The following is a 25,894-nucleotide window of genomic DNA, read 5'->3' as shown; positions in this document are numbered from 1 at the left end:
TCAGTTTATTGCGTTTTAACGACTAAAGACAAATAAAAACTCTTTTTTATATTAGGGAGCATCATGAAATATAATCCTCTAGGCGACAAAAACTTGTCGAAATAGATATAACATAATTCAAATTAACAAGATAACGGGTAGTTTTTAAACCGGAGTTCTACCTGACTTTGTAACAAAAGGTTATGGATTTGAAAGTACACATAGACAAAAAATATATCCAGCGTTATTTACGCATTAAGGATTTTCTTAAAAGACAAAAACAGATTTTATGGCAATCTTTATGCGTACTGACGAGATAAAAGAACAGGGACGTATTATAAAATTTAAAACGCTACAAGGTTGGTCACGGGCAGTGTCTTTTGTTACCAGGTAGAAAAGGTAACGTGATGCATCTTGGAGTTTCAAGGTTTTACCGGGAGCTGGCACCTGGCATTGAAGTTCTGCAACTCGACCAAACTTCCTTCGAAAGACGGATGCCAACCCTGGTGCGTCTTTGATACTGGCCGGGATGGTAAGGGCCAGCGAGTAGTCATCGGGGAGCGCGAGTAGATCTTGCTTTTCTTCAGTGGTAACACCATGTCTCGCTTTACCGGTACCTCCATAGGCACCCATGAATTCCTCAAACGTGAGGTCAGACACATCTTGGACTTGGTTTACTTCCACTTCTTCATCTACGTCGTGGTCACCTTCGAAAGACGCCAGCCGGTTATGGTGTACTATCATCGGCTTTCCCCTCGGAATCTTGCTTATTCGGTAGATGACATCGTTGATCTTCTCCATGATGAGGTATGGACCTTCCCAAAACTGCTGCAATTTGGGAGAACAACCTTTTCGCTTCTTGGGATTATAGAGCCAGACCTTGTCGTTCTTTTTAAAGCAACCCTTTTCGGCTTGTGTATCGTACCGTTTCTTCATTCGGTCGCTAGCGATCTGAAGGTGGGAACGGACCAATTCATGTACATCGTCCATTCTTCTTCGTAATTCGATTACATAATCTTCACCTGCTACATCTTCTCCAGGTCGACATCCAAACTCGAGATCACAAGGTAGTCGCATTTCGCGTCCGAATAGGACTTTGGCTGGTGTCTGGCCTGTTGATTCGTTAACAGCAGATCTGTAGGCCATCGTGAAGAACGGAAGGTATTGGTCCCAGTCTCGCTGATGATCGGACACCATCTTTGTCAAATACTTGCCAACTGTCCTATTCATTCGTTCTACCATACCATCCGATTGCGGATGATACGCGGTAGTTCTTGTTTTCTTCATGCCTAGTCTATCACATATTCCTTGGAATAGATCGCTTTCGAAGTTCCTGCCTTGGTCACTATGGATCTCCAAAGGCACTCCAAATCGGCTGATATATTCTTGGATCAACTTATCTGCAACGGTGGCGGCCTTCTGGTCTGGAAGTGCGTAAATCTCGACCCACTTAGTAAAGTAATCCATTACTACCAGCATGTACTTGCCTCCATTTTCACTTTCTGGAAATGGCCCAGCGATATCCAAAGCTATTCTTTCAAACGGGCTTCCAACGTTATATTGTCTCATAGGAGCTCTCCTTTTTCGGTAAGGCCCGTTACTCGTAGCACAAATAGTACATTTCTTACACCAGTCTTTTACGTCGTCGGAACTGTTCATCCAATAAAACCGTTCCCGAATTCGCTGAAGGGTTTTCTTTACACCAAAATGCCCTCCCGATGGACTGTCGTGTAACTGACGAAGTACTTCGGCTATTCTGCTCTTTGGGATCACCAACTGTCTTCTCTTCTCTAAACCGTCATCATTTTTCAGGACTCGTTTGAGCAAGCCACCTTCGATGATAAATGAGTCCCACTGGGCCCAATACGTCTTAACTACTGAGCATAGGTTTGATATTTCCTGCCAAGGTGGTCGACGGTTTTCCTCTTTCCATTTTCGGATTTTCTGTATAACTGGATCTCTCTCTTGTTCTTCCCTTATCTTAGTAGGCGTCCAGTTGTCGTTGACAATCGTCGTTCTTAGCACTGCTGCTTCCTTGGATTCCGTTTTGTTGCAGTGGGAACACTCTGCTGGGCATGGCCTTCTGGAAAGAGAATCAGCGTTTCTATGGCTAACTCCGGCCCGGTGCTCAATCTTAAAATCGTATTCTTGGAGTCGTTCGATCCACCTGGCTATCTGACCCTCTGGATTCTTAAACTGCATCAACCACTTAAGGGCGGCATGGTCGGTTCGGATTAGAAACTTTCTGCCATAGAGGTATTGATAGAAGTGCTCTACTGATTTCACTACTGCCAGAAGTTCTCTTCTCGTGACGCAATAATTCCGTTCTGGTTTTGAAAGAACTTTACTAAAATATCCGAGGACTCGTTCCTGTCCTCCTTGAATCTGAGACAGCACTCCTCCAATTCCCACATTACTTGCATCCGTATCTAAGATGAACTCTCCTTCTGGCAGTGGATACCCCAAAATTGGTGCTGTTATTAAATGCTTTTTCAACGTTTCAAAGGCATTTTGGCAGTCTATATCCCAGCGGTATTCTCTTGCTTCCTCTGTAAGTCGAGTTAATGGCTTAGCGATATCTGCAAACTTCTTAATAAACCTCCGGTAGTAAGTACATAGTCCAAGAAAACTTCTCACTTGATGTTTGTCAGTTGGTTTTGGCCATTCCTTAATAGAATCGATTTTTCCCTTATCCACGGCCACTCCTTCTTTACTGACTATATGACCCAGATAATTGACTTTACCTTGAAATAGCTGGCACTTCTTGGGGTTTAACATCAATTGGGCAGCTTTAAGTCGATTAAAAACGTTTTCTAAATTCTTCAGATGTTCTTCGAATGTCTCCCCCAAGACGATTATGTCATCCAAATAAACCAGGCATGTTTTCCAAGATAACCCCCTCAACACATTTTCCATAAGCCTCTCAAATGTCGCAGGAGCATTACAGAGTCCAAATGGCATAACGTTGAATTGCCACAATCCAGATCCTGTGGTGAAGGCTGTCTTTTCTTTATCTACTGGGTCCATTTCTACCTGCCAGTATCCAGACTTCAAATCCAAAGTAGAAAACAATTTACTTCCGGCCAATGTGTCCAATGTGTCATCGATCCGAGGCAGAGGATAACTATCTTTCTTGGTAACGTTGTTCAGCAAACGGTAATCCACACAGAACCTCGTCGTTCCGTCTTTCTTCTTAACCAGGACCACCGGAGAGACCCATGGGCTCGTAGAAGGTTCTATCACCCCGTCTTTCTTCATTTCCTGAACAATCGTTTCAGCTTCCTCTCTCTTCGCCTGTGGTAATCGTCGAGCTGTTTGACGAATTGGCTTAGCATTACCAGTATCAATTTTATGCTTAACAACGGTAGTTCTTCCCGTCTTTCCTCCTTTCGGTACGAAAATATCACGATACTGCCGAAGAAATTCCCTTAATTTCCTTTTCTCCATCTGATTTAGAGACTGTCCTGCAACTGCAACCATTTGGTCGAATTTGTCGTTGGAATTATCAGATGTTGTCGCCTGACGGATTATGGATGTCACAGGTACACAAGTTCCTACTTTTGTCTCTTTCTTTATGGTCACTGGGTAGTCGTTGACATTGATAAGTCTCACAGGAATTTCCTTAGCCGAAGTCACCAATTCCTTTCCAATTATGATTCCACGGCCAACCTCATCGTCGTGGTTCCAAGGCTCCATCATAACAGGTCTCCCTTCGTCCACAAATCCCTGTAGCCGCGCTACTATGATCGTTTCGCTCCTCGCAGGCACGACTGTATCTTCTGTAATGGCTGCTTGCACAGTGTTGTCATTATGTGGATGAAGAAATACCTCCTCATTGCCAACTTTGATTACCTTATTCTTGAAATCCAATTGGAATCCATGCATATTCATTACGTCCATTCCTAATATAACATCCTCTTCGATGTCAGCAACTATAACAGTATGGACGAACTTTTCTGCTCCAATTCCCAATTGTACCTGGATTTCTCCATGAATGTTGGCATTTTCACCTGTAGCGGTCCGAAGTCGCAACCTCGTTGGTAATAGTTTCTTTCGGCTGTTTATAACTGTCGGGCGTATAATGGTTCTGGTCGCTCCGGTATCCACCAACAACGTATGCTTTTTACCATTTATGTCTCCATCTACATATACACTATCTTCACGACATTTCAAAGAAGCTATTAGTATGAGAGGGTCTTTGGAAAAGTTCTGGGTCGAAGCTGCCCCCTAAGGCTGACCCGTTCTAGTTTTCCTGATGGTGAGTTTCTTGATTTGCGTCGTACCTAGGGTGCTTACAGGAGCTTCGTACGTGTCCTATTTCGCCACAATTCCAGCATCTGATGGTCTTCGTTTTCTTGTATGTCATGCTTTTCATCATATTAACGAGCTGGTCAAGTTTATCTTCATCTCCTTCCTCTTTTACAGTCCTAACTTTACTGTACCCGCCAGAGGCCTGCGTAGCTGACTCGTATTCGAGGGCGGCGGATAAGACATCAACCAGCGTCTTGTGACGAGCTAATCGTAGTGTTCTCTGCATTTCATGATCACGAAGACCATCAATAAACGTTTGAACGGCCAATTTTTCCATCATGTCTTCGGGAGCTGTTGGATAAGCATATCGTACCAATCTGGCAATATCTACCTCATATTCTTGAAGAGCCTCATCTTTCTTCTGTCTACGATTTTTGAGCTGCGACTGATATACATGCTCCAAATGTTCGTGGCCATATCGCATATTTAACCTCTTCTTCAGTTGTTCGAAATCATCGGTCTCCTCTACGGCTATGGTCTGAAGCACATCTAAGGCATCTCCTCGAAGAGCGATAGTCAGGTTTACCGCCTTTTCTTTTTCAGACCATCCATTTGCTCTTGCGGCTGATTCGAACTGTTTCATGTAGTTGTTCCATGATGATTTTCCGTCGAAAGTTGGGACTTTAACATGAATAGAACCTCCACTTCCTTCAAATTTCGGCCGTGTCTCCAACTTACATTTCGTCTCGTCTTCTTTTATCTCCACTGTAATCGGATTGTTACGTCTCTCTGCTGTCCCTGTTTCCTCCATCTTCCTTTCCATCTCTTTCCATATCTTTTCTTCGAAGGCCAACATATCGGCAGCAACTTGGTTTTTTAACGAAGACACTCTATCGTCAAGAGCAGATATCTCTGAAGTAACTTTAGAGATGTTAGCAGAAACTTTGCTTTCCAGAGAAGAAATCTCGTTAGAAACTTTGCTTTCTAAAGAAGCGATGTCGCCGGAAACTTTGGCTACATCAGAAGACACTTTCGAAATATCGTCAGAAACTTTGTTCTCTAATGATGCGATATCACCGGAAACTTTGGCTACATCACCAGAAACTTTGGCTACATCACCAGAAACTTTCGAAATCGACGAGAGGACAGCATCATGCTTGTCTTCAAATATATAAGTTTCCGGATCCAAACCTTCTTCTTTTAAAGCGTTCTTTAGTCGTTGGACTAAATCAGCCTTTTTCCCGGTAGAAGCTAATTCCATATCTTCAAGATGCCTTCTTAAATCCGTAACTGTGAGCTCATAAATCGTAGCCATTTTCACAATTTATTTTATATTCACTTGTATTATTATTATAAGTCTAATTTATGTTCGATCTCACTCTGACACCATTTGTTGTGGATTTATTAAAAGGTTCAATATTTATAACACTTACGGATTTAATTTATTTCTTTATTTATATTAACTTATCTGACAATAATTTATTATATCCGTACGTAACAAATTCGCGAGCGCGGGTCTTGAGAATTAACTAACTGTTTTCAAAATAAAAGTTCCCTCATATTTATACGAAAACAGCTGCTCTAGAATCACATGGATGTTGACCTCAATTGACCTGGTTTCGCCTCGAATGGACAGGTCTAATTCCGGAAGATTCGAATGGAACCAGTTTTTTATTACTTGGAGTTTATACCAGCTGGTCGAAAGGTCTCGTATAATCTACAACATATTAGTGATTAAAAACTTGTTTACAGGTTAAAATTATGACTCATATTTTTACGTAACACTATCTTTAGATTTAAATCGCCTGTGATTATTATAACCTCTCCTTCCTGGTGTATTGTAAAAGTTGTTTGAGTTGTTCATAAAAATGTTCTATTTCAGCTTCTGATTTATCTGCAGTTGGAGCATACACTTGCACTATATTAATGTCCACTGGCTTACGTGTATTTGCAATAACGACATTCTATCCGAAAAGGGAACAAAATATACAACGGCTGTTTGGGTTTTCCTGGAGATGATATCGGATGTCATTTCCGGCGTAATATATCGTTTTATCTTTGACTAATGTTTTACCGGAACCAGGCTAGTGTATTTCTCTTATGCCTAATAATTCTAGGTTCAATCTGTTCATTTCCTGAATCGTGTTGTGCGTCTTTCCTTGTTCGAACAAGCTACTCACATTCCATGTCCTAAAATTTAAAAAGGATTTGTTCTCTATATAGTTGTTTGCCTATATAGAGGTGGCTTCTCTTCGCGGAGATTCACGAGTACTCCTCGATCATTAAAGGTCCGCCGCGAACTAGGGTCATGTGATTGACCGTATTTTTCATGGTTATTGTTCTAGGAAAATCTGACGATCTTTAATGTATTGGTTTCCCGTTGCCTTCTACACCTTTGTGCCGTTGACCACATTAGGTTCATGCTCCTTTGGGGCCAATTTATCAACCCAGGACAAAAAAGTGCCCTATCACTTACTTACTCATCCGCGCGAAGTCGTTGGTCAGTTAGTGGGTAGTTTCATCTCTTTTTATTTCACAACGTATTATGTTTTCTATCTTTTGCGTTATTTTGCCGGTTCTTAAGGCACTCATCCCTGTATATATTCACTAAAACATAACTCAAGCTGATATACAGTCTAGCACGTGGGTAACACAAATAACCATGTGGGACAAATACAATGCTATCCTTTGTTGTAGATGATATATACAATTCATTAAAATATCTATAGGAAGCTACAAAGTGTTATCTATAAGCTATTTCCTTTATGCTTTCGCATACTACGTTCTCTTTCATTTCTCTATCAATAATTATACCAATTTCACCGTTACCTAGGCCAGGATACCTACTCTAAGACTGCCCACGTATTGTTGACCGTATTATGTCAACAGTAGGCACGTAATTTATGTACCTAATTTATATGGGATACTCCTAACCTAACCTTATTCTCGTACGATAAGCAACTTAAAAAATATGTTTACTAATGTTCCAACTGCCACAGATAATATGGATCTCCAAATAAATAAAGAAAAAACATAGCAGTAATATTTAATGGCAATATTGTTCATAAAGTTACAATTTACAACTTTTAGCTTTGACGTAAAGTATGTTCCACCTAAGAAGACCGCTTTGCAATTAAATGCTGGTGACTTTAGTACTAGCGGACCAGATAAGCGGCGATATATTTTACACTACCTTTATGAATAACATTTTACTGCTCTGTTGTTTCAATCAGCACTGCTCAACAAGTTATCGTTTATTGGTTTTAATATTTTACTGTTATAGTACGAGTACCAAATATTTATTTAAACGGTGAATTTATTACAAGTTATTTTTTTTAATTTCTTCTGACGTATCGTATAATGTAGGTTTACCCAATAATCAAAGTTATGCCTCTACAAGAACATAATATTTGAAAAATAAGGAGTATAATACCATGTGTCATAATAATTGTAATCTCCTTTATACACGCTTTAAAAATTTGTTTAGTAATGTATTTCTTAAATCCACACAATCATTGAAAAATGATTCATGCTATTTAAAAATATCTTTCTGTTAACGACACTGTTATCGACAAAGTAGATCAAATTCAAACTTGTCATCATATTACACTTCTATTTATCATTAAAAATGAATTGATGGTAGTGGGTTGTATTGGTGTTATTTAATAATTTAGAAAAATACATAATCAGAAAAAATCTTATTTAAAACATGCGAACGGCTTTTGAAATCACAATCAATGCAGTGTTTATGCTTGTTTAGCATTGGCTGTTAAATAATTTGTGTTCAATTGTTTCGTCTGTTGTACAACCCTCGTCCTTTTTAGGGTGTAGAAGTTGTATATAAGTACCTATTTTTTTATAGTAGTGTAGTGAAGCGGTACTTTAAAGCAAAATGAGTAATTTGGAAGAAAATAAAATACAGTCGAAACGTAGAGTGTTATTTCCAGAAGAATGGCGTTTAGTTCTTTCAATTAGTTATTTCAATTTGGAAAAAAATAATATGGGTCCATTGACATCTGTTATGGCAGTTCAGAAACGCACATGCGATGCTTGCGTTATCTCAGAGAGGACATTCCGAAGAATTAATAACATGAGTGAGGATGAAATAAATAAAGTAAGTAAGAGAAATCTTCGATATCCAAAAACTTTAGATTTGCACCAGTCAATTAAACTTGCAATTAAAAATATTATATATAATATGTATAAAGCCAAAGAACATGTAACAATTAGTGCTGTGTTACAAAAAATAAAAGATAAGGAACTGTATGATATTAGTTTAACAAGTTTGTGGAGAGTGCTGAAATATTTAAGTTTTCGATATAAAAAGACAAATAATAGACAAGTATTGTGTGAACTCTCTAATGTTGTTTCAAAACGGTGGCATTTTTTAAGAAAATACATAAACAATAAAATGTCTGATAGTCCGAGGCAAGTTGTATTTTTAGATGAAACTTGGATTTTCGCTAAAGGAAATATGTCAAAATCATCCTGGCAAGATGGCACCACGAAATGTTATTCTTCTTGTCGTTACGATAATGGTAAACGCTACATTATACTTCATGCTGGAAATGATAAGGGGTTTTATTCCTGACGCTAGTTTAATTTTTTTGTTCACAAATAATACAGGTGATTACCACGGAAATATGAATGCAAATATTTTTAAAGGATGGTTTGAAGAAAATTTGTTAAAAAAATTAGAGCGACCATCCATAATAGTGTTGGATAATGCATCCTACCACTCAAGAGTACAAGAGAGATTTCCTTCAAGCAGCTGGATAAAAGAAGAAATAAAGTTGTGGTTGACAGAAAAGAAAATTTATCACAGTGACATATTTTTAAAAGTCGATTTACTTCAAAGTTGTGGAGAGCATAAAATTCAAAAGAAATTTGTTACTGACCAAATGGCTCTTAAATGGTAGGACTTCCGCCCTACCATTGCCACTATAATGCAATTGAGTTAGTTTAGGGTATAGCCAAAAATTTTTATGATAAACATCCAAAACATCAGATGACGCTAGCGTTTTTAGTATATGGAAAGAATCTCTAGAACAAATAAAGGCAGAACAATGGCAAAATTGTATTAGACATACGGAAGATTTAATCGTTCAGTCTTTTCAAACCGAGCGAGTTATAGATGAGGTCCAGCCTCCAATTATTTGGATAGACAATTCAGATAGTGAAATATCAGAAAGTGAATAGGACAAATCGTTTGCTAAAAGGAAGTAACAAAAAAGTGTTTTGGGAATTCAATTCGGACTTTGTGATGTGTTTTAGTTAAACGATAAAGTACCTTCGGTCTAATTACTAGACTGCACACTCCCAATAGCTTTGGTATTAATTACTGGACTACAGGTGTTTAAACCTTTTGTTTTGCTGAAAACTCAGAAATGATTTAGCGTCAATTTGTTTCAAGGTTATATTTAATACAGTGTCTGCAGAAAGTAAAGTCTTGGATGTATTTTATTCAAATTCAATAAAAGGACTTTAGTAGACAATTTCGCGTATCTAGGCCTTGTGACCAATGAGAACTCTATCAGAGAAGAAATCAAACGAAGGATATTTCTACCACATATAATTACTTTGAGCTGACTAGGTAACTAAAAAACAAAAACGTAGGCAGAAAACAAAGAAAACAAAAATAGCAACATACAAAATTCGTATTTTTCAATACTACGGATTGGAAATATCTCTTTACATGAATGAATTAACGTTTCTTGAAGTATATTTAGTAGGATTTATGACAAATTGTATCTAGATGATGTTGCAGAACTTTGAAACGAAAGAGACAGCAATATTATATTTTAATTCTGTAGTATTTGTAACCAGATATTTGATAAATAACTGAAGATAGAATATACAAAAAATGTGAAAGCATTCATTTTACGGGAGTTTTTAACACAAAATACGACTTAATTTATAAATATCTTATAATTTCATTACAAAATCCTTTTTTTTTCGAATTATTACGAACTTCGATTATTATTATCTATAATATATTAGCAAATTCGCTGTGAGTGAAACATTTTCAGAATAGCTCGCGCTCGCGGTAACAACACAGCAAATAGAAACGAACCTGTTTGTGTATAAAATAAAAATCACATATTGCACATTCCCCTGAATGATTATTTTTCTAGACTATCATAAACTACATGATCTGACAGTTTCTCTGGAAAAATGTATTAATCATGAAACGTTTCTGTACAAATGCTCACTGTTTACCGAAAATATGTTTTTCAAAGCGAAATTTGATTCGGAAAATCCAATAAGTGTGTTAAAAACGCAGCTGGTGATTTTTTTTGTAAGATAAAAAGAGCTAAAACCACGGGATAAAAATTAAACATAAAAATGTATAGAGAGTGTTGCCATATTCTATAATTCTATATTTTATATCGATAATGCTGTATCGCAGTTATCTCTGAATAATTGATGAAATTTTATATTGACACATAAATACTTAATGTCCTTATTACTGAGATACAATGGTTATTTGTTTTAAATTTGGTAATCAATATACTTTTCAAGAAAGTAATCTTTTGACATTTCTCGATAATATAAATATCTTGATAATAGAAATACAAAAATAAAACTCTACAAAATGTTTCGAAAGAAAAGTACTAAGGCGGATCTATGGAGCAGTGAATGACAATGGAGTGTGGAGAAGACGATATAACTTTGAGCTTTATAGAATATACCAGGAATCTGATATCATAAAACATATTAAGATAGGACGTCTGAGGTGGATAGGACATGTAATGCGGATGGAACAAAATGACCCAGCTAGAAAAACGCTCCTTCCAGCCGCTCTTAACAATTGCCTTGAGCTGCAACCAAACCACTCTCTCAGGTTCTTTAACCAGGAAACGCGTCTTCTTCCTACGCTTCTCCTACCCTCTACTTTTCCTTGAATTATGAGTCTCAAGATGTTGTATCTTTAGCCTCTCAGCACATGTCCGAGATATTGCAATTTCCTTTCTTTTATTGTATTTTCCATTTCCCTCTCTCTGCCTATTCTCCTTAACACTTCTGTATTCGTGACTCTATCTACCCATGGAATCCTTAACAATTTTCTATATGTCCACATTTCAAACGCTTTAAGTCGATTTATTGTATTCCGGTTTAATGTCCATGATTCAGCTCCATAGTAGAGTACACTGTGTACATAGCATTTCATACATAGCCTTATTCTGAGGGCCAATGTCAGATCTTTGCTACATAAAATCTTTTTCACGAAGTTGGCACGTGCTTTTTCAATTCTGACTCTCCCAAGTAAGTATATCTTTTTAATCTCTCAATCTGCTGGCCGCCTACCGTTAATATTTCGTTTGTATTGTTGTTCTTGCTAATTTTCATGAATTTGGTTTTTTTGATGTTAAGAGAGAGTCCGTATTCTCCACTATATCTTCCAAGTCTTCCAAGTTGTCGGCTATTATGACTGTATCGTCGGCATACCTAATGTTGTTAATTAAACTTCCGTTCACTTTTATGCCGACTGTCTCGTTTACCAAAGCTTCTTGTATGATTTCTTCAGAATAAGCATTAAACAATAACGGCGACAGTATGCAACCTTGCCTGACCCCTCTCCTTATCTCCACTTCTTCTGACACTTCTCTTCCAATTTTCACATTTGATCGTTGGCTGTAGATTCTTGTTTTTAAGTATTTCTATAAGTCGGTCATGTTTTACCTTATCGAATGCCTTGTTGTAGTCTATAAAGCATACATAAAGATCTCGATTAACATCCAAACATCTTTGGGCCAGCACGTTAAAAGAAAATAGTGCCTCTCTTGTGCCCACTTCATTCCGAAATCCAAACTGGGAATCACTAATATCCATCTCCAGCTTAGCGCGTATTCTATTATAGATGATTTTTAGCAGGGTTTTTAAGGATGTGACATTAGACTGATCGTTCGATTATCACTACATTCTTTGGCATTTACTTTCTTTGGTAGACAAATAAATGTTGATGTTAGCATTTCACGTGGAATGATTCCTGTGGAATAGTTTGTGTTCAGTAGTTGGACTAAAAGATCTATGTTTTTTTCATTGACCAGTTTTAGCAATTCACTTGGTATTTCATTTGGACCAGCAGCTTTATTATTTGTCATGGACTTTACTGCATGCATAACTTCTGACTTTGTTATTTCGGGTCCCTCGTCTTTACTCTGATTATCTTCATATATATTTTCCTGTCTCTGGTCATGGAATACTCCCTCTATATATTCTTTCCATCTTCCTAATTTTTGTTCAATCTCCACTAAAATGTTTTCTTGTTTGTCCAATAGTATGCTTGAGGTTCTTTGTTTTGCTACCCCAGCTAATTCTTTAACTGTCTTATGGACCCACGCAGGGTTGTAAAGTCAGAATGATGATGAATCTTTTGACATTAATTAAATTTTGAAAAAAGTAGTAAGTCACCCACTCTCAGAGTTAGTACTGTTAGTTTCCCTTTTTTATGCGAACTTTTTATCCCTTTAGTTTTTATGCGAAAAAAAAATTATACCGTATGCAATAGAAATAGTGAAAAGTGAACAAAGAGCAAAGGAAATAATAACTCATCACGATTCCATCATCCTTGGCTGTACAAACTCTTATGGGAATTGGCCTGCTCCAGGATCAGTTTCAATGATTTCCTATTGGTATTCTTGTTTCGCACTTTTATGTTTTGATCAACTTAATCTTTAAAGCTTGCTTACCCCTTCTTGATGAAAACAATACTAAAGCTATAACAATTTTGGTCTATACAAAAGAAAGATAAAACTTTCCTGGGGAACTACAGATCCGTTAGTCCATTAATTCCTCTGTAGAAACTTTTCACAATAATAACAACGGAATTAGATACAAAATTATATATTTATAAAACAAAGATTCCAGTGGGGTTTCGGTCACAATTTAGATTCAATGGTCAACTACAAACAGTAAAAAAGTTCATAGAAAAAAGTAGAATATAACAGGTACTTTTTGTTACTATGTTTGTTGTTAAAAGTATTTTAATCTAAAATATACTCTATTTTCTAGATATATCCAACTTCTTTGTCTTCCTCTTCTTCCTCAGCTTTTCTATTTTCAGAGATCGCTGTGCCTTATTCTTCGTAGCCTTCATTTCTGTCCATCGGGTCTACTTCACGTACACGTTTCTCTCAAGTTGTCTGCCATATATCTTCTCCTCAGTTTTCCTCTACCTCTACTTCCATTCACTTCTAACAGCTCTATCCTTCGTCCCACATAGTTTTCATCGCTACGTCTGACAAGACCAAACCATTGCAGACTTTATTATTGAATCTTTTTTGAGACTGCAGTTACCCCGGCTCTTTTTCTAATCAAATCGTTCTTGATCCTGTTCCTTAGTCCTTAGTTCCTTAGTTCCAGACTTACCCAACATCCACTATAACATTTTCATTGCAGTTCCCTCCATCTTTTTTTCCGAATCCTCTTTATAGGCCACACTTCACCGTCGTACACCAACGCAGGTCTCACCCCTTTCTTGTACATCTTTCCTTTCAGCCCTTCCCCGATTTTTCGATCACAAAGTACCCCGATCATTCTTTTTCAGTTAAACCAATCAGCCTGTATTCTGTGGACAATCTCTCGATCTAGTGTCCCATTTTCCGTTATGTAAGAGCCAAGGTATTTAAATTCCCCTACTCTTCCTAGTTTTTCTCCAAGCAATTATGTTTTCAACCATTCCTCTACCTCCTAACCACATATAGGTACTTCGTTTTCGGCCTACTGATCTTAAGTTTTCTCTCTTCAATAGCCCTTCTCCAATTCTCCAACTTCTCCTCAAACTTACTTTGCTTTTCTCTACTAACACGATATCATCAGCAAAGAGCATTGATCAAGGAGCTACCTTTGTAGTTTCTCTGTCAGTACATCCATAAAAAGAATAAACAATTAGGGACTCAGTGAAGTGAAGAGCCTTGATGCAAAACAACCGTTACTGAAAAACTTTCGGTCAATCCAACACAAGTCCTTACTTTGGTGTACGCTCTCTCATACATATCCTTCACGATACGAGAATTACGTTCTCAGAAAACCATTTCTCTCCCATACATCTCCAAAGCTCTTGTATAGGGAATGTGTCGTACGCCTTTTCAAGATCTATAAGTACCAAATGTAGCTCTCTTTTCTTCTCGCCGTATTTCTCTACCAACTGTCTCAAAGCAAACAAGGCATCCGTTGTCCTCCTTCCAGGCATAAACCCAAACTCTTCTTCTCCTATCGATGTGTCTCTCCTTAACCTTACCTCCTTAACCTGTACGGTTCTCTCCCAAATTTTCATTGTGTGCGACATTAACTTTATCCCTCTATATATCCCTCTATAGTTCTTACAGTCCTGAATGTCCTCTTTATCTTAATACAATGATACCATCATACTCTCTTTTCTTGCATTGGGCATCCTTTCTTCCTCATATATATATTCTACTCATCAATCCCTTTCTCTCCTAGTGCCTTCCAAACCCCCAGAGGTATCCCATCAGGTCCTACTGCCTTACCATTCTTCATCCTATTTAACTACTCAACAACCTTATCTCTCGCTATCCTCGGTATCTTTGCTTTATTTCAACATCGCTTTTTAACACTCTTCCATCCACACTCATAATCTGCCGCTGATGGGGCAAGTGTTTTGATGATTTGTTCTTTACTTTAGCAATGCTGTATAACCTTTTCATCCCCTCGGATGTTTTCAACTTCATACAGCTATGCAGATCTTTCCTTAGTAGTAGCTAAAGCGCACTTTGCTTCTCTCTTTGCTACCTTGTATATTTGTATCCTTATCTTCCTCTCTTTTAGACCTGTCATACCTCTTTCTAGCCTCTTTCTTCTCTTTATCATTCTGTTGCACTTCGTCGTTACACCACCAAGTTTCTTTGTCTCAAGGAGGCTCTTTACCAGATGTTTTTCAAAGCACTTCCTCGCCCACTCGCACCACAACTTTACTGTTGGCTTCCCTCCCACCAGTCATTTACCGTATCTTTTTCCTCAAGATCTTTCAGCACTCTTCTCTTAAAAACACTTGACAAATCTGGTGTCCTTCATGTTTTCCTTCCCGCCTCACCTTTATCTCCGTATCCACTATCATCGGTCGGTGTTGACTAGCTACACACTCAACCTTTATCACTTTACAGTTGGTAACCTCTTTTAGATGACTTCTTCTACACAGCTCAAAATCTATCTAACTTTCCCTTCGTCCTCTACTATAGGTAACATACTGGTCTTCAGTCTTCATAAAGAACGTATTATTGACAGCCAAATCCCATGTCACTGCAAAGTCAATAACACTATTTCCTTCATTATTTCTTATTTCCATCCCCAAATCTCCATGAACTGTTTCTATTCCCGCTCTTTCTCTACCAATATTTCCATTCGAATCACCTCCAATAAAACACTTTTCGCCTACAGGAATCTCGAGCATATCAAAATCAAGGTCACTCAAAAATGATTGCTTTTTCCTGTTCTTCGCAATCTACCTGTGGGGCATAGGCACATATGATGTTCACGTTGGTATTGCCTGCATTCAGTTTTACACTCATTATTCTATCAGTTTTTCTGTAAATCCTTACAAGATGTTCATTCCACTCGTTTTTCAAAATAATACCTATTCCATTTCTGCCGTGACTGTTCGAACTACTTACATTAACTTGCATCCATCTCCAAGATCAATCTACTTATTACCTTTCCAACGAGAGTTTCCTGCGTACAAAGTATACTAATACTTCTCCTCAGCATAAAATCGCCCAGCTCTCTTCCTTTACCTGTCATGCTGCCGACGGTGAGAGTAGCAATTCTCAGGACTTTAAACTGCTTTCTTTATTCCTTCCGTCCATGGTTTTTCAAGGTTTTTACTGCCGGATTCCCTTCCTGACGCTAACCCTCCTCCTTTATCCGGGCTTGGGACCGGTACTGATGGTTATTGAGCTACTCAATTCTTCTGGGTAAATCATGAAATATTAGCGACTACCCGACTTCATTGCTTGCTTACATTCGAGATTTCACACTTGCAACATTTTACTACTATCGATAAAGATAATGCTTTATAAGTGCATTCAGATACGTCTTGGCTATACTGATACGAATAAACCATTGACACAGTTTAATGCTAAAGAATTATTTTTAAGCAATATACCGTGTCATGGATATTAACTGCTTGACGACTATTGGCACGTAGACAGGCTACCTCGTTTATAACAGAAGTTAGAGGTATTGAGCTTTTTCGCATTTAATACCTACGGCGTGGTCTTTCTCAAATGTTAAGTTTGGTTTGAAAAATTTATACATAGTGCTTCATTCTTGCCGATTGATAATTGCAATGGACCTAAATATACACAATGATCTTTAGAAAAACGTTTGATACAACGATTAGTTATAACATCGTTGGTTTGATACGTTACCTTGTCTTTTTCTGCCTGTCACCTGTCGATGTTGTCAGTATGCCTGTAATAAGAATGGAAGCACCTTCAAGGGTAGATTTTTGTTTTTAATATGGGCTCAACACATTCGTCCTTCATTATAAAAAGTATAAAACAAATATTGGAGACTGGCGACGATTTCTTTCGTTCACTTCAAAAGCATCTTTTTCTTTGGCATCCCAAATTTCGTCCTCCAATGCAGTGGTAATAATGATGGGCCAAATTATTGATAATGCACAAGCATAATATCAAGTCCATCGTGTTGTGCTTAGATTGTGAGTTCTTTGTTTCTTGTCGCCAAATATTTTTGTAAAATGTACGAAACGGTAGTGGCTGCTAAGTACTATAACTATGTTTAATTATTAAATAAATTTATTTTATGTATACAATGAATATACGTTGCATAAGAGTGCTTTTGTTTTACAAAAGTCCAGAAGGCATCATATTAAATCGAATTTTAAGCGAATTTTTGGTCATATTTTTGTTTTTTACCTAAAAGCTATCACGCCCATGATTCTTTAAAGTTGGCTCAATCTCTGGGGAGGCTAGAGAGATTCTGGGAAGCGTTAAGCCCCCAGCGACGCCCATGATAATTTTAGCAGCCTTTTTTAGAACAAGTTTTCAGTTGCCCGTTCCTCGTATGTTCAACTTGTTCTAAATATATAAATACAAATAAAACCAAGATATTTATTAAATTGTTTATCTTAATTAAAATAAATGAGTTCCACGTAGCGGTAAAAGCTTCGACACGACTTATTTTAAGTGTCTTTGGGTCATCGAACTAAATATTTTTATTGTAGGTTGAAGTGCGACAATTTGAATACTTATATGATTTAAGTCCGCATAGCATCTAATTTTATCACAGATGAATTAGTTTGCATTTCTCATCATCCTAACAGATTCAATACAAAGTAATTTTTTATATTATTGTGTTGCCTTTTGAATGTCGTGAAATGATTTCCATTTGACCATGTGGAATTTACTTCCCGAGTTTATGTAAATATATATTAGGACCATTTAAGTTACCAATTATTGTACATGTTGTTTTTAAACGACAATAAGAAAACTTTCTTCTTTCCAACATTTAAAAAACTTTCAAGTTTGGCTGTACATGGCGCTAATTCTGTGTTTTAGTGGTTGCCTATTCTAGAAATCTTTAATACAAAATACTTTTGTTGGATATTTTTGTCTATCCGAAAATATTATGTACTAAACTATAATTCTTAATTCAATAAAGTGAAATGCAAGTATTTTTTAAGCAACAAACAGTCTTAAATAAAATAATATTTGTTTGATGAAGTAACTGTTGCGGTATAAATTTGACAATTTATATTGAATATCAAAATTAAAATGTCAGTTTCAAAATCATATATAAGACTAAAGTAATATTTCAAAAATTAGAAAACGAAATATTAAATTAAAGTGTGTGAGAATTTAAAACGACGCGCGAAAACCCACAGACATATAAAAGCCAACTTCAGGTCATCAGGAAAAATGGCGTTCATATTGATTAACACCACAATTAACTGTAAGAAACGTAAAATATTAAGCTTTTTAAGCAGTTTTATTGGTATATAGCCATGTATTTAACAAGTATGCATGCTTTCATGTTTATCGTTCAGTTATTTTCACAAAATTAATTGCTTGAGAAGCTAAATTTTGCACATCGTCCTTTGGAAAATGTCAAGGCACTTTTTTTAAAATAATCTGCATGTTTCGCAATGATTTTTGTTTTGAATCAATACATTTCTTCATTTAAGTTTTACAATAATCATTTCAATCATTTTTGTTTGAATATTAACATTTGAGCTGAGGTGTGTGATATAATTATTACACATCTCTCAAGGTATTTTTACCTGTCATTTTTACTTTTTCTAAAATTACCAAGTTATTTTTGGCAGATTATTTGCGAAAATCTTGTAATTTGTATTATTCTACAATTGTGCACAGTTCGTATTGTTTCACAAATTTTGTGCAAATGCTAAAACATTTTGTTTAATTTTGAAATTGATATCTTTGATTTAGTAGTTTTGGTAAGCTTAAAATGAAAGCATGTTTTTAATGGGTTTAATCAAATTGTGCTTTTTGATTGTGGGCTGAGATTTATGGAATTTTACCCTTAAAAAATCAATAATCTTCGGGCGTTTCAGAAGATAGAAGGCCATTGAGTCCTTTAAAATATTGACATGCGCGGAAAGGAGTCAGCTGGTTTTTAATGCGGTTTTGACCATTTTTAGGCAATTCCATTTACAGCTGTGATATGTTGGTTTCATATCGCGTAACAAAATTTGATTAAAAATTGATTGTTTGAAATAGTTGACAGCTAAGAAGCTTTTACCAGGTGAAGACAATCGATGAATTAATTCAAAAATGTATTTTTCAGGCCAAAAAAGTTGAGCTGGGAAGGTCATTTAGATTCTACTGATCAAAATAACAATATTACAATGACATCCGAAGATCTTTTACAACCAGGACATGTTGTCAAGGAGAGATGGAAGGTACAATCTATATTTTCTTAAAAAATCCTACTTATCCTTTAACAACCCCCTTTCCTTTGTTCGTCGTCAAACCTCATTTGTTTCAATTATTTTCAATTACAATGACAACATAGCCAACTTATTTTTTTAATAAATCATTGTTTTTTTATGTTTTAGGTGGTGAAAAAAATTGGTGGTGGTGGGTTTGGGGAGATTTATGAAGGATTAGATTTAATCACAAGAGAACAAGTGGCACTTAAGGTAGAATCTGCAAGGCAACCCAAGCAGGTGTTGAAAATGGAAGTGGCAGTTCTTAAAAAACTACAAGGAAAGGAACATATATGCAGGTAAATCAATAAAATAATTACTTAGTTGGACCTAATTCGGGGGCTTGTCACACAGATTGTATCTTTACTTGTTCTTGAATTCTAGAAAATGAATAATTTCATTCACTGTGGGCATCAGGATATGGTAATTCTGTCACTAAAATGATTACTTTAGCTCAAATGTGAAACTATAGGAGAAAGTATAATTAAACATCCGCATATGGAATGAAATATGCATATTGAATTGTAAATGTTCAAAGTTTTCTTACATTTATCATATACTTATAATATATGTATCCAATATGTCCAAAAGCATATTGCTCTTATATAAAATTAGATAACTCATTACACCTGTGTTTTACTCTCAATTTTAAATAAAATGGAGACACACACTCAGCACCCTCAAAGAATAAATTTATGGGCAGGGATAGCTGAGAATATAATTATAGGTTATTTTTCTTCCATGAGCCACTTATGGGGCAAATATATTTGATTTTCTTAAAAATGAGAATTCTCTTACACATCGCTTCACATTTACTAATACCCCAAGGTTTACATTATTATTTATTGTTGGACAACCAGCATTTGCAACATATTTCACATGCCCAGTTCTCTAAATTTTTTTTTTCAATTTTACTAACAGTGGATTGTGTGATAGGCATAAGTGTTAGGGTTTTTTATATTAAATAAATTACATACTTCTTGTTGTGTTCTGATTTTATCTCCATATCTAACCATAATTAATACTTCAATTCTTTATGTTTCTGTTAATGGGCCATTATTTATTTATTTCATGCAATAAACTAGTCCTATAAGATAATGCAAAGAACTGACTTAAATTTGACCCAAGTCGATTTTTAAAAACTATACTTTTTGCTACAGTTTTCATTATTTATGTACCTAAAATGGGAATTAACTTTTGTTTTTTCACACTAGTGAAACATTAATTTTTAAATTTCTTCCACTGTTTTAATAGCAGATAAAATTAGGGACTTATTTATATATACATATAATTTAAAGAAAATTCCAATCTGCTTCTTATTTTTTTACCAAGATATTCTTCAGACAAAATACTTTCTTCTAGAACTAACAGATATGATTAGTTATAATTAAATTTTCGGTAGGTTGATAGGTTGCTAACCTTGCCAATCACCCTCCACATTTTATCCAGGCTTGGGACTTGCTGTGGTAACCGCAGAGCTACTCAATCCACCTCGCAATCACCCCAGGCAGAGAAGATTGCTGGCAATGAAATATTAGAAAACAATAACATCGATGAAAGCTGGAAAAAACTCAAAAATAACATAATTAACGCAGCAACAGAATCACTTGGAGAGAGGAAAGTAACAAACACTAACATATCAAAAAAGAAAACACCATGGTTTAGAGAGGAAGTGAACACAAAATGTGAAGAAAAGAAGAAAGCCTTTTTACAATACAGAACACAACAAACATAACAGTTATAACATAACACAATAAAACAATCGAAAATATCTACCAAAACAACACAATAAAAGTAAAAGTAGAAGAACTAACCAACACTATTGAAGCTGGCAATGGGATAAGACAGGGATAAGACAGATTCCTTGAGTCCTCTATTATTCAACCTGATTATGGACAAAATAATAAAAAAAAGTAAGAACTGAAAAAGGATGGGAGAAAAATGGTAGAAAAACAACTTAAATTAATCTGCTATGCCGACGACGCAATACTACTCTCTCAAAGTGAAGATGATTTACGACGTATGCTGCACCAATTTAATATAACCGCCAGAAAATTTAACATGTTAATTTCCCCAAAAAAGACAAAATGCATGATTACAACAGCAAATTTACTAAGATGTAAATTGGAGCTGGAAGGTCGGATAATAGATCAAGTGATGGAGTTTAAATATCTAGGCATCACATTATCTTGCTACGGAAAGCTCGAAACCGAAGTGGAAGATCAAGTGAAAAGAGCAAACAGAACCGCAGGCTGCCTAAATGAAATAATATGGAGAAATAAAAATATCGGGAAAGAAACGAAAGACAGAATTTACTAAACAGTCATCAGACCAATAATGACATACGCGGCAGAAACAAGACCTGACACAGAAAGGACAAAAAGGATGTTAGAAACAGCAGAGATGAAAACACTTAGAAAAAGTGATGGTAAGACACTATGGGACAGAGCTAGAAGTACAGATATACGAGTAGATGCAAGGAGGAGAACATCAAGAACTGGGTAAGAAATAGAAGAGTAGAATGGAACGATCATATTAGCCGAATGACAATAAATAGAGTAGTAAAGACGGCAAGAGACGGTTCCCCAATAGGAAGACGATCAGTAGGAAGACCACGAAAACGATGGAACGACAACTTACTGGAGGCATATAGACAGAATCATGTCTATATAAAAAGAAGAAAAAGAAGAAGATATAGTAAACATATAAATAAAAATGGTTACTAAATTTCAAATACATTTTTAAAGAAGAGTAAATTATCATGATTTATTAGATTTCATAACATTGATTACTTAAACTGATATAAAAATATGAAGAATATAATACAAAGCACACTAAAGGTCGCGGCATATTATCATACACGTATAGTTTCCTCCAAGTAGCGTTTCCAATCCAGCAATCGGAGTGTGCGTTCACATTTTCATACATAGAACGTTTCAGTTTGGTGCGGTAAAGATATGTTCTCGCTTTTCCAAATATTTTCTTTTTTATTTGCATCATAATAGCATTTATCATTGTATTTATATAATATTTCTTCACCGCGTACGAGTTCAATTAATTTTTCGAAATCCATTTTAACTTGTAGGTACTATCAAACTATAAATATCAAACCAAATAGTATTTTTAAAAACAGAAGAGGTATCACTTCCGTGCAAAAGTCCTAATTGTTTACCACTTCCGTGTTTTTGTCACAAAGCAATAAAAACACGCATAAATGACAAAATAGCCTCGAAAATTATTTTTGGAACTGGAACAAGCCATTACTGCATCTTCAGTTGTTGGTACTATAGAAGTTTCCAGTATGTGATTTTCATCTATATTTTGTACTGCTGTTATCAGATGAAGTCTGGTTAAATGTTTGTTGAAGTTGATCTTTGTTTGACTGATAATATGTTATTTCATCAGGCCGTGCTTAGTTACTAAGACTCTGGAAGCTGTTAAATTTTGTGCTCCTTGTTTTTTTAAACAAGGATGCCTTCTCAAAAAACTTTTATACCATGCACGCCCAGGGCGATCAGCAACAAATGAAGTGTCTCTTTTCATTCGTTTTATTATAATTTGTACGCTATCCAGCAGCTGTCTTTTTGTTACTGGAAATTTTGCTTCCGCTGAGTCTAATATCCATTGTACAATCAAGTTTTCTTCATCGGGTGTCAGAATAGTCTTTGGCTCCATTCTTCTAGAAATAGGAGTTTTTCCTTTCACCTTGTACAGAAGACTTACTCTGGGAACCTGATGTCTTTTTGCTGCTGATATCTTCTATTGCAGCTGTCATAGCTTCTTCAGGATAAGCTAACATTTTCCCTTTCACAGGAGGCATTTTTACCTACAAAAAAAAAACCGTGATGTTATAGTTGACATATTGTGTTGCAATAGTTGACATGCTATGTCAACTACTGGTTCGGACAATGGCAGAATAATAATAAAAATATACAAATGCTAATTACTAACTAAAAATAACAGATATCTACTTTGCCTAAATCTGTGTGTCTTCTCCAGTAGTTGACACTAGTGTTAAGTATTGGTGTAATGGCCAAAATTTGCTGTAGTAGTTGACACACCACAAATAATTTTAAGGTTAACCTCTAGAAGATTTTCAAAAGGCCGAACACGTTAAATAACAACCTCCCGCACTATTAAAATTGTTAAAAGAAAATAAGTTTATTCAAAATAAAAAAGTTTACTCACCTATTTATTTTCTACTTGAATTCCTCAAAAAAATAGTAGTCTGTGTAACATGCTTTACCATAAGGTGCCATAAGTGACACAATTTCAAAATGGCTGACAAGATGTTGCCAACTTCACATTTAAGTAGACTGTACCCACAGTCAACAACCATCTGGTGACTGGAGCTTTGTAACTTACACCAATTTATTTTAAAATGAAAACCAAACTAATGATGTCAACTACTGGTACACTGTCAACTATACCCACATTTACCTTAAAAGATCTAAAATATAGAATTATATCGGAAATTCATAATATAACACCAGTAAGTACTGATCCACAATGATCAAAAAGAATCTTGTCGTTGTTTCAATTACTGCCGAGAGGCAGGTGAGTGGCAATTTTAACATTAACATAAATAAACAATTTTTCTGCTTTTTGACGGCATTAGAATGTATTTTGTATTACATAAATTACATATATATTTCTTGTTGTATAAAGTAGTTTAATTAAAAAATTAAATATTTTTGGCCACACTGTATAAATAATTATGTTAATATTAATATCACTGAAAAGAGAATTGAATAAACTTTTAAAACGAGCTAGCACATGACCCCTATTCTTATTTACAAAAATCATCAATTACGTCATCACTCTCAGATGGATGATATATATGCCAAAAATCACAAATTAAAGATCAAAATTGACTTTTTTTGAGATTTGTCTCCAAAGTCACCTATTTTTGAAAAAATAAATTGATTCCATATAGTTTTGCCAGTCATAAGTATATAAATATGTATGTGTTAAATATAGTTGTCTGCTGTTTGATGCTTTCCGTCTTTAGTACTTTTAATAACATCCTTTACGTCCTTGATTGTAAATGGAGGTTTAGTTTCTAATTATGTTGTCGATGTCATCTCTGTGCATTGTGAAAACTGCTTTCCGAATATTTTGTCCAAATATCCTCCTGTTCTATTTCCAATACCATTTGTATTCAAGTTCATCTGTTAGATGTCCAGCTTTCTTATGAATGTATAAACCATCAGCATCCTTGACTCTTTTATGCAGGCTAAAGGAATTATGTTTTTTTAGTGATAATATCTATGTACAATTGTTACTTAACCGATTATCTTTGACCATTTTGATACTTATTTTTATTTTTATCAATTTTATTTATTCATTTTTATTCTTATTCTTAACCTTTCGCCTGTCTTCCATCATGCTCAGAATCTCCCCAACCATCCATTCCCATGTCTTTATTATTTGTGTCTTAAATATTTCTCTGTTATTTTTTGGTGAATTTTGTGTATCTCTTATAATTCTATTTCTGCATTATCTGTTTTTTTACACACCGACATTTCGGGTGTTTTGCCTTAAAGACGTTTTAAGTTGATTAATATCATATTTCTTATTTCTATATTTTCAATACCATACCTTCTGACAAATCAAAGAGTTCTTCACTGTTTTTCTTCTATTCCTCGAAGTAAGTGTCAAAGACAGTCAAAGGATTTGGGAAAGGCTGAATTAGAAGCTTACAAATTAGCTGTAATTAGCGAGTATCTATAGTTATTCAAGGACCTTTTTTATTGTATGTTAATCTATTGGTCTTAATCTTCACTTATATTAGATTATTTACTTCAGTGTAGTACAGTTTGTGACCACTGCTGTGGTCAGAGACTGTACTACAATTTTTTAAAATTAGGGATTATTTCTGATTATTACCCTCTTGTACATAAAGATACACTGTATTATTTAGAACGATTACCATCATCATCATCATCATCATCGTCGTTCTGGCTTTACAACCCTACGTAAGTCCTAGTCTCCTCAAGAATTTCTATCCAGTCATCCCTATCCATCGCCTTACTCCGCCAAGTATGTATTCCCATATTTCTCATGTCTTCACCAGTGTTATCAAGGAACCTTGTTCTAGGTCTTCCTCTTCTCTGACCAATGGGTCTATCAAGGAGCGTTTTTCTAGCTGGGTTATTTTGTTCCATCCGCATTACATGCTCTATCCACCTCAGACATCCTATCTTAATATGTTTTACAATATCAGGTTCCTGATATATTCTATAAAGTTCGAAGTTGTATCGTCTTCTCCACACTCCATTGTCATTCACTGCTCCATAAATTCGCCTTAGTACTTTTCTTTCGAAACATCCTAAAATGTTTTCATTATTTTTTGTTAGAGTCTAGGTCTCTGAACCATATGTTAGCACTGGGCGTATTATTGTTTTGTAGAGTTTTATTTTTGTATTTCTTGATATAATTGTGGATTTAAGGAGGAGATTGAGCCCAAAGTAGCATCTGTTGGCCATGCAAATTCTGCAGTTTATCTCTTCTTCTTCTTCTCGTGCCACTCCTAGCGGAGATTGGAAATCATCATGGCCACTGCGACTTTGTTAGCAGCGCGCCTAAAAAGTTCAATCGAACTACACCCGAACCATTCACGTAGATTACGAAGCCACGATATTTTTCTTCTTCCCACACTTCTTTTAGTTTTTGAGTTTATCTCTGCGGTAGTATTATTTTCAGTGTTAAGGAGCGCTCCCAGGTATACAA

At 35.8% G+C, this 25,894-nt stretch overlaps 1 protein-coding gene across 5 annotated transcripts in view; it reads left to right on the top strand.

Moving 5' to 3' along the window:
• Asator (tau-tubulin kinase asator) overlaps window positions 1-25,894 on the top strand; it is a 163,409-nt gene that overhangs the window by 49,799 nt on the left and 87,716 nt on the right. For 2 of the 5 annotated variants that reach the window (XM_072525681.1, XM_072525680.1), the window contains exons 2-3: window positions 19,021-19,135; window positions 19,292-19,461. In XM_072525681.1, the coding sequence (XP_072381782.1) occupies window positions 19,021-19,135; window positions 19,292-19,461 (285 nt within the window). Of the gene's footprint in view, window positions 1-17,965; window positions 18,166-18,211; window positions 18,231-18,651; window positions 18,671-19,020; window positions 19,136-19,291; window positions 19,462-25,894 lie in introns of those variants that run through there. The other 3 variants (XM_072525682.1, XM_072525683.1, XM_072525684.1) reach the window with 3 other exon arrangements.

The sequence above is a fragment of the Diabrotica undecimpunctata genome, chromosome 3 (assembly GCF_040954645.1).
Source record: "Diabrotica undecimpunctata isolate CICGRU chromosome 3, icDiaUnde3, whole genome shotgun sequence".
Taxonomy (NCBI): Eukaryota; Metazoa; Arthropoda; class Insecta; order Coleoptera; family Chrysomelidae; genus Diabrotica; species Diabrotica undecimpunctata.
This window is presented reverse-complemented; position numbering and strand designations above follow the sequence as displayed.